Source organism: Rhagoletis zephyria, unplaced genomic scaffold (genome assembly GCF_001687245.7).
Source record: "Rhagoletis zephyria isolate East Lansing unplaced genomic scaffold, Rhagoletis_zephyria_1.1 Rzeph_scaffold_11442, whole genome shotgun sequence".
NCBI classification, from domain to species: Eukaryota; Metazoa; Arthropoda; class Insecta; order Diptera; family Tephritidae; genus Rhagoletis; species Rhagoletis zephyria.
The window spans coordinates 9,277-19,131 of record NW_016168519.1 but is presented as its reverse complement, the minus strand read 5'-3'; the positions used below and the strand labels follow the sequence as shown (position 1 = coordinate 19,131).

Sequence of the window (9,855 nt, the reverse complement as noted above, 5' to 3'; positions counted from 1 at the left end):
AGCTTTAGATGTGGATCAGAAAAAAGCTTATGAAAAAATCAGGCAATATGTAACCAAATGAAAAAAAGGAAAATATTAGCAATTTACCAAAAAGGCTGAGTAATCGAAACTTGATTAATTGATTAATCAAAGAATAATTCATCTATCAATGTGATTATATTCTCGGTTAATTATATTTCGATTAATCAGATTCTAATAAGGAAACTGATTCATAATAACATGATTAATAAGAAACCTGAAAAATTGCTGCTTTATATTTTTTTATAGAAAAAATTGTATGCAAATAAATATAGTAATGTGCTCGTTTGGCATTCTATTTTTATTAATACGAAAAATATTGCGTTGTTTATACTATACAAAAAATTTTATTTCCTTTGAACGCAAACTCGAAAGAAATGCGCAAAGTTACTCCGATTTCAATTGATTTTTTATGAGTAAACAGTAGTTACTCGGGATTTGATTAATCAGAATCTGATTTATTATGTTTTTTGATTAATCAGGACTATGATTAATTAAAAAAAAAAATATTTAATCGATTAGTCGAATATCTCTTTACAAAACTCTTAAATTTCAAATCTCTAAATACGTGTTTTTTTTGAGCAGCAATACGCTCCGGGTATTGCTAGTTTTATACACATAGAAGAAATAAGCAGGAATACGTCAAATTTTAGATTTTTTTTTCTGAATTCCCGCCTTCGACATCTAAAAAATCACAAAATATTTTTTTCAAAGCTCTAACCCCGTCATACCTTTCTGAAAAGCGAGTCGATTTCAGGTTAACTCTGGAAACGGCTTTGTCGTAAACGCTTTGCAGTTGCTTCGTTCGCTCTGGTATGCTTAACACCGACATCTACGGAGATCAAATCTCCTTTTTCTTGTACAGAATGTATTAAAGGATTTTCGGAGCTAGAGGTAGATTGATCTTTTACATCAGTAAAAGAAGTACATTGAATACTGAAAAACTTCAAATCACATAAACAAGAACAAGCTAATTGTTAAGATTCTCAATTTATATCCTCATCCAATGAATACTCTCTAATTTCGATTATTGTTTACCTCTTCTGAAGCTAATTTATTGCAACAAACCAAGTTGATATTGCATACAATTGAGATTGTGAGACCTCTATCGTTTGCAATTTAAACTAGCTTTCCAAAACACATTTTGAAGCGATAAATCTCGGCATTCATTTGTAAATTGCATTCAAAAGTCAGTAACGCATAAATTACAAAAGTGAGTAAGCAACTGTTTACATTTCAATTAAACTTTTGACAAACTCAACGCATAGCCGGCTTAATGGTGGCGACAGCAGATTGCAAATCGGAAAATTTTACAAGACACTGCGAAACGAAGCGTAGCAGCGATGCGCAACTTTTGTCATCCACTCATTCACACCAGGACAATGGCGGCGGTGTAGACGATGTTTCCAGAGAGAGAGAGAGAGGTGAAGCAGAGGCGAATGAGAAAGCGTCTTCTACCTTCAATAGCATGCGGATTTGCAAGATTTTCGTTAGTTTTACATTTTTAACTTTTAACTTAATTTCGCTAATTGTCTTTATACTCCACTAACGTGCCGCAAGGTGTACATACATACATACATACATATTACTCGTACTTGTGCGCAAGAAACGCTTTGAAGTTGGCATTGTACTTGGCAGCAGCGCAACGCCAAGTTGCAGGATACTCAGTAAATGAAAAACGAAAAGATGCTAGTTAAAGTTGTATGCCAGTTCTTGCAATCTTTGCTTCCTTTGCATGTCTATTGTCATTGACTCATCTGTGCGACTGCTGCGACACGCTGCTGTTGTTGGTTGGTGTGGGTGCTAAGAATAAATATTGTATAACAATTTGTTGCTCGTTAGCTTAAGTTAAACGTAATCCGGTTTTTTTGTTTGTTTATTTGTGGCAAGTAGCTGAAGCGATTAAGGTGACATTTTCAACTGAAGCGATAGACATTTTAAGTTAAACTTTATAATTGACTGATTGTTGTGAATGAGCGATCTTTACTTGTAGTTACTTACAGTAGCGAAGTATTAAGTTGCTGTTGCGGGGGGTTTTGGCGGACCTATAAGATATATAGTTACTATGAAAAAATGCTTTAATAAAGAATTGGGTATTATTACTATTGAGAGTCTTCTGAAGAGAAAAAGTGTTTTCCGACCGAAAAATATTGATTTTCAAGAATTCTATACCATTTCTACCAAAAGTTTTTTTTCTCCATATGAAATACACAGAACATTTTTAACCGCTTTGAGCGACCTCTAAATATTTTTTGATTTGAAAATAAAAAACAGGGGTATATTTTTTATCTTTATAGAATAATCCAAAGGTGTGAGAGCATAAAAAGTGCGACTTTACTTTTTCACCTGCATTTTTGGACCACCCTAATATGCACATAAGTATGTAGTATGAGCTGTTCACATTTTATTTTAGCGAGACAACAGTACTGCCTCTACAAAAGTTTTTTTGGTTTGAGCAATACAAAAAAACTTCGTCAATTGGCTTTATACTAAAATATTTACTCTTCTTGTGCAGTGTTGCCGTTGTGCGATTAAAGGGGCCCTATGACCCGACTTTTTGAAAGTTTTGATTTTTTGACCCTTTTCCAAAATTATGTGCGACTTTGGCCCCTTTTCTGAGATTTTTTTAGGAAATGTTATCAGAACCTTGCTATTAAAAAATATTTTCTCCTATAAGTACAAAAAATGCATCTTTTAAACCTTTCAAAGGAAATGCGACTCTTCTCCTTGCAGCATCAACTAGATTTAAGTGTTTACTTTTGTGCAGAGCTTTTTCGGCTATTTTATTTTTAAATTCAAAAGATTTATTATTTTACTAGTAAAGAAAAGCAAAAATAATATAGTGACCCGTTGCCCGTTGTCAATACCCTTTTTGCGACTTTCTGAAAATTCTCAACGGCAACACTGATCTTGTGTAGAATTGTTCTGACAAGTCAATCCAAAATCTCTTCATTTGCGCTACATGTCGTCCACGTTTCTGCGCCACAATCAAGTAGCACGGAGGAAAAATGTATAGAGCTTGATTTATGCCCTTCGGGAGAGAACTCTGCTTCTTTCTCGCCTATTAAGTGGATTTTTTTCAAATTTTTTTTTTTATAAAAATATTGTTATTGAGCATTTAAGATTCCGTTTAGGATCAAGTGTTTTCGCTAATATGCATACACTAAGAAGCTCCTTCGATCACAGATGGTCTACTATCGGCCAGCAGCACCATCAAACTTTGAATACAGAAGAGCAGCCTGCAGGTTATCGAAGTAATCGTTTCATCGCCACCGCTAGGGGAAACCTCAGTAAGGATGTCATACCTCGCCAACTTATTACCCATACCACTTTCATCAGACACCTATATCTACCTAATTTGGAAGCATTCAGAGGAAAACGAAAAGGAAGTGAGACATTCTTAGACTAACTGGGATCCTACTGCAAAAGACCTGATATCAGAGTGAATATAGGAATTCTTTTTTGAGAAATTTGAAAGCCTGAACTTGAAATTGATGAACAGTCCTTGGTATAACTTTCTCTTGTGCAAATGGAAGCTGCTACTTCATTACGGGCAAGATAGTAAATTTGCTAACTGAAATAAAAAGAGTTTAAGTGAGATAGTTACATACCTTACATAGTTAGAAGGTGCTTCCTTTTTCCTATAGGCATGTGCCAAACATACATACATACATTCGTAATTTTCGTACCGAAATCTGTTAGCCTTATCCCCGCGAATCGTAGAATTTTAATTTTTTTTTTACTTCTTAAAATTTTTCGCCTATCGAAACTTTCAACTTGTAAAGATTCGAACCATGAAAGCGGCAAAATAAAATAATCCTATAGATTTTGGCGTATCGTGTATCATACAAACGTACGCACACGTACATATGCATATATAAAAGCTTTTTACACTTTATTGCTTCGATGCGCACGAAAATATGCCACGACTTATGCGCATAATATTTACGATATGTATGTATTTTTTTTTGGGGGATTTTAGCCCACTCGTCTCGCTGTCTTCTAGTAGGTATCCACCAGATTTCTTTGTGCAACTTTTTCTTCTTCTAAATTTCATTATTGATGCCATTATGCGCGCTCAGTGTCACGGACAAACTAAATTTGGAGTAAAAAACGGTGGAAAAAAGGATAACACATAGCCGCACACGCCCACACAAATTTGTTAAAAGCATTTGCGCCAAAATATATACACATTTACATATGTATGTATGTATGTATGTATGTATGTACATGTGTTAAACAGATTTTTTTGGGGAACTGATTTTCATGCAAGGCAACTTGAAGGCGCACCGCTTATAAATGCTCCTCGCTGGTTTTGAGTTATTGCTTTGTAGTTTTTCTGTTTTTTTTTTCTTCTGAACGACATTGAAGGCGGCTGCATGTGCTTCTACATATTAATACATTCATGCTCCTGTACTGCTGTACTCCTTTTTATCTGGGCTTTCCATTGTGGCGCCTTTGCGCTTAGACGCTGATAAAAAAATAACAATACAACAACAATTCATGCAAACTGCGCTGACTTGCTATTTTTTTTTTCTTTACTACACACGTTACCAGCTCGCTTGCTGCTGGGCTGCTGGGCTGCTGGGCTGTTGTGATGTTAATTCAAGTGGCATAAATTGTTGACAATGCATGAAGGATGAACAGCGGCGCTGGGGGGGGAAAAAAAATTAAGTTCTCCTAAGCACAAAGTGTGCGCGGCTTTTTTGATATTTCTCCGCCGGCGTTGTATATTCACAAGCGCGCTCAAAGTGAAAGAGAATATCTTTACGCGCATTAATACATGCTTACTTATACTTATAAATGATATACTTGTACGTAGATTGTGCATATATCCTTATGCTTATCCATTTGCTTACTTACAAAATATGTACATACATATAAAGTCGTATATAAATTTTCTATAGATTTGATAAATAAAATAAGCAGAAAGTTATAGATATTTGTACACACAATACTTTTGTGCGTCAGCATTGTCGATAACCCGCGGCGCAGTGTTTAACACACTGTTACGCTGACAATTTCCTGTCCAAATGAAGGAAAAAAATTTAGGTACATTTAATATTCTCAGGGAGTATCTAACGCTTGTTATTTATTACAAAACGCAAAAAAGCAGTGCTTTAACATACTTATTTTTATTTTTTACTTATTTGTGTGCACCCGTTTCGGTTTCTCGCACATTTTTGCAAATCGCATTAAAGGCGCAGAAAGGTGAGAGTACTAACTATGTATATGTATACAGTGATGTTCACATAATTAGGACTTAGGACACTTTGCAAGTTTTGGCAATTAATTTTTTCAATTTTTTTTTTTTACAAAAATTAATTTATGCCACAACTAAAACCAAGTAACTCTAAGATTCAAACTTTGTACAGAATTTATTAAAAAATCGCCAACTTCAAAAAATAGTCGTTAAAATTTCCAACTTCTTAATCAGAATTTTTAGAGGATGTATGTATTGCATTTTCTTCCACATAAAAGAGTTTTCGAATATACATACATATGTACTAAACATTTGTAGGAAAATACGTAAAACCGTCAGTAAAAAAAAAATTCTCAAAAATTAACGGGAATTTTTAGACTATATTACATAAAAATTGAATGGCTTATAAAATTGCGTTTCTTTCTAAAAATTCGGATTAAAGTCTTTGAAATTTTCCGGATTTTTTTTTAATTGGTAGAATTTTTATAATTTTTATATTTTTATATATTTTTTATATTTGATGCAGTTAGTTAGTTTTTATATTTTTATGTAGTTAGAAATAAATAAGTCACCCCTCCCCCTTCCCAAAAATTTATATCTATTTCATTTTCTTCAAAGAGTTAACGGAAAATTATAAATTATTTCGCTTCATCAGTCGGTGCACCTGGGAAACTTCCCAAGCAGTTTTCAAGCGGAGGTCTATCGAAGCAGAATTCAGCCGACTCTTAATGCTCTCTCATCTTTCGAGATCAAGTCATCTTAGGTTTTGTAGGCTTAATGCTCTGGCTGAGAATAATGATATCCAATTGTTATAAGTGCCAGACCACATGAAAGTCGAGGAAAGTAAGAAAGCTGATCAATTGGCCAGTACGGCCACTGCTTCGACCCCGACAGGACCTGAGCATTTCCTTGCAGTGGGTCCCAACATCATAAAGGAAGTGCTCAGAAGTAAAAATATGGGTCAACGCCAGGCAAAAAGCTTAAGAGGAGGATACAATCTGGAAAGATATAGGTTACTCACTGGTCTCCCTAAGGAGAAACTAAGAATATTTATAGGTTTTTCCACGTGCGTTTGCAGGCTAAGAGGTCGCTTGTATGTATAATTTAGAAATCTGGTCTGATGACCTGTGTCGCTTCCGTGCCGCTGCTAAGGCGACTGCCTTACACCTTATTATTGGGTATGATACAATGGCTGTTATCCTTTCATTGCAGCTGTGTGAAAAATTTCTAATATTTGCCTGATTTGACTGTGTCTCATAAGAAGGATATTTGTGTGTTTTGCTTGGCGAATATAAAAAGCCAATGACTATTAGACCAAAGTAAGGAAACGAGCTAAGGTTGAACGACAGCAGAACATAACTGAAGGGGTTTTGTTATTATTTGTGTTTTTCAAAGAAATATAACACAGGTTAACAAAAAAAAAGTTTATGCATATTAAACCAAACCTATATGTATATCCCTATGTTATTCGACATGTTGAATGCGAATCCGAGGTTCGTTAGCCTCCATCACGTCAGGTTCGTGGTCATTTGAAGGTCAAGTAGGGAAAAATCATTGAATAAACCTGAAAACTAAAAAAAAAATGATCGGAATTCAACCTTGGTATGACCTTAGCATGACCCCAGATGACCTTGAGGAATCAAGGGACCTCCATACTCGGTTTCAGTGACAACAAAAACTATTTTATTTTTATTTTTTTATTGAATAAATTTTATGTCCTATTTGACCTTCAAATGACCTCGAAGCTGACGTTATGCAGGCTAACGGACCTCGGATTCAGGTTCAGCGAATATAAAACCCTATGTATATGCATTTTCAGGTTTAATCAATGAATTTTTCCCTACTTGACCTTCAACTGACCACGAACCTGACGTGGTGGAGACTAACGAACTTCGGGTTCGCATTCAGCGTGTCGAATAACATAGGGATATATAAGTTTGGCTTAATATGCATAAGCTTTTTTTTTGTAAACCTGTGTAATTGTTTAAAAACTCTAAAGGCAATAACACGGTTTCTTATGTCAGCCACTGCGTATGAGTAATATTGTTAAGAGCTTTGATTTAACAGATTTCGTGCGACATATGTCAACCTTCGTTAAAGTGAAAATACAACACAACAGTTTTCATTTAATTATTTATGAGACATCATAAAGTTATGAAAAAAATATAAAATACGAACTAATCATAAATTCAATGTAAGAACAAGAAATACTTCAAAATTAAATATGAAAGAGAATGAAATGACATTGGAATTGTTCAGACATCTTCATGACTTCTGTTCACTATTCACATTTTGGAGTTTAAGGTCTCCTGCAAAGAAGTTAATGAAAAAAAAATGTGTGTATTAAAAAAGTGAAATAACAGCATCACTGTCACTGGCTTGCAGCGCCGAGCATACATTTTTTATTACTTAAAAGACACAAAGATAGGTAACTTCAGATAGGACGGCATGGTTTATGAGTAAGTATGTGAAAATACATACTGTATATTTACATCGGTATAAGAATGGGTACTACACATTTTTTTTTATGTTTTTGATTGATATTCATAAAATTATGCGCATAAAAGGTATTACACCAACAAGAACAAGTTTACGGTTTTATTATATCTAGTAAGTATGTGTGTATGTAGATATCAAATAGCCAAACCAATCCTTGCATGTAAAAAAAAATAATAATAAAAAAAATTAAGCGCATTCCGAACAACAATAAATATGCCAGTAATAACCTCATACGTTGCAAATAAATGGCAATAGGGGTGACAACAGCAACTGCAAAATATTTGACATGGGGCAAGAAAGATTTCATAACTTTTGTTGATGTCCCAAAAGCTTTGAATTAATTTGCCACATTGTCGTAGCACATGTCGGCTAGTTATGCGAGTGTACACACATACAAACCATACATACCTACATATGTATGTAATGTATTTAGGTGGGTAGTAAACAAGTCAAATTTTAGATTCTCAATAGATTTATGAAGCTGAAAAGGACGTAGTTGGGACTACTCAAATATAACCAACTGCGAACTTTCGAAAATTACCTATATGAATATTGAACTATAGATGAGCTTATTTATAAAAAAAACTCAAGTTTTCCAACGTTCGTAGTATATTGGAAATATTGGAAAGGTATTTTTCTGTAGATGGGGAGAGTTTTTATGGTTTGTCAAAACCTATCGGATCGACCATGCTTATTAACAGGGAACGGATTTTTAGGACCTAAAAACCTATAAAAAAGGCAAAATAAAATAACGAAATAGGACGGAAAAGGCAAAATAAAATAGCGAAAAAGGCAGGAAAAGGCACTAGGTAGTGCAAAAAAGGCAAAACAAAATAGCGAAAAAGGCAAGAAAAGGCAAAAAAAAGGTATTGCAAAAAAAGCAAAATAAGGCACTAAAAAAGACAGAAAATACGAAGAACAATCAAAAATTACATTTATTTTAGAAATGTTAATATTACAAGTAAAAAGAGAAAAACTATGAACTAATTTCATTATATGAAAAATTTGTACTTTGAATCTTTGACTATTTTATCATTTCGAGTTTTTAACTCATAAAACTTTAATCTGTATAGTTGTAGTAACATTGAACCACAAGATGCATTTTGAAGTTTTCTGGCAGCATTTTCATTGATTTTCGCGAAGAAAAGCCTTGAATGTACTAAATGTGCGCTCGACGTAAGTTGATACAAGTGGCGCCCAATTTAAATATGGAACGTTTGAAACGTTCATATTATCAGGAATAAGAGCGTTTGCCTCGCCCTTAACAATCTTATCCACACCCCTTATTGTCTCCAAGCCTTAGTTAGCTGAGAAAACGGCTTTGAATTTTTCCAACACCAATTTGGCAATAGGCCCCTGCGCTTCTATAAGCCGCTTCTCAATGTTATCCAAAATATTTAATACCTCACCAACTGGAGTTCCTACAATTACATAAAAAGTGTATGTGAATTATTAATTTTTTACTGAGAATTTTGTTTTTCCACAACCTGTTTTCTGTAGACGTTCGAAAACTTTTTCCTCTAAAAGAAAACCAAAATTGCATTTTATATATATCAAATTCCCCTGAACCGATTTTTTGCTCAACAATTGCTTCGAGAATCTGACACATGCTGCATCGTCCGTTATTTGGTCAATTATTCTTTTGATGGAATCATAGTTTTCGGCATAATATACGGCTGCAATTAGCCATGTGCCCCATCGAGTTATCACCTGTATAAATTTACAAATAATTATAATTAAAATTAACAACAATAGCAATTTATCTTGACATACCGGCTGAGGAGGCAGAGGAAGATTGGGTTCCATTTCTTTGAAAACTGCCACCCTGAATGGGCTTTTCAAGAAAACTTTTTTTAAGTTTGAAATTAAGACGTCAACATCCGAGTACTTCGAGCGTAGAGATTCGCAGACCCGGTGTACGCCATGTGCGACGCAGGTGATATGAATCATATTAGGATAAAGCAGCTTCAATGATGACGCACTTTTCTTCATGTAGGGTGCTGCATCAGTCACAAATACCAACACTTTTTCACGTTGGAATCCTATTGGCCATAAAATGTGCAAAGAATCGTCAAACAATGTTGCGATTGTTGATGAGTTCACCTTATCCAACACCTCCACCGTCAAGAGATAGC

General features: G+C 34.5%; 1 protein-coding gene across 2 annotated transcripts; it reads right to left on the bottom strand.

The window, feature by feature from the left end:
* Positions 1-8,891: 8,891 nt before the first annotated feature.
* LOC108377085 (uncharacterized) lies at positions 8,892-9,591 on the bottom strand. 2 transcript variants are annotated; one of them, XM_017633350.1, is made up of 3 exons: positions 9,494-9,591; positions 9,208-9,430; positions 8,892-9,141 (listed from the first exon to the last, which is right to left on the bottom strand). In XM_017633350.1, exons 1-3 carry the CDS (start codon positions 9,524-9,526, stop codon positions 9,020-9,022), a joined length of 378 nt encoding a protein of 125 aa, XP_017488839.1. In that variant the 5' UTR covers positions 9,527-9,591; the 3' UTR covers positions 8,892-9,019. The 2 variants fall into 2 exon arrangements, with proteins under 2 accessions (XP_017488839.1, XP_017488838.1); XM_017633349.1 differs by having other exon boundaries at positions 9,208-9,591.
* Positions 9,592-9,855: the final 264 nt, after the last annotated feature.

Coding starts and splice junctions, on each gene's coding strand:
- LOC108377085 (XM_017633349.1), bottom strand. CDS start 9,526: ATGGAACCCAATCTTCCTCTGCCTCCTCAGCCGGTATGTCAAGATAAA. Junction 9,142..9,207: donor CGAACGTCTACAGAAAACAG/GTTGTGGAAAAA, acceptor ATGTAATTGTAG/GAACTCCAGTTGGTGAGGTA.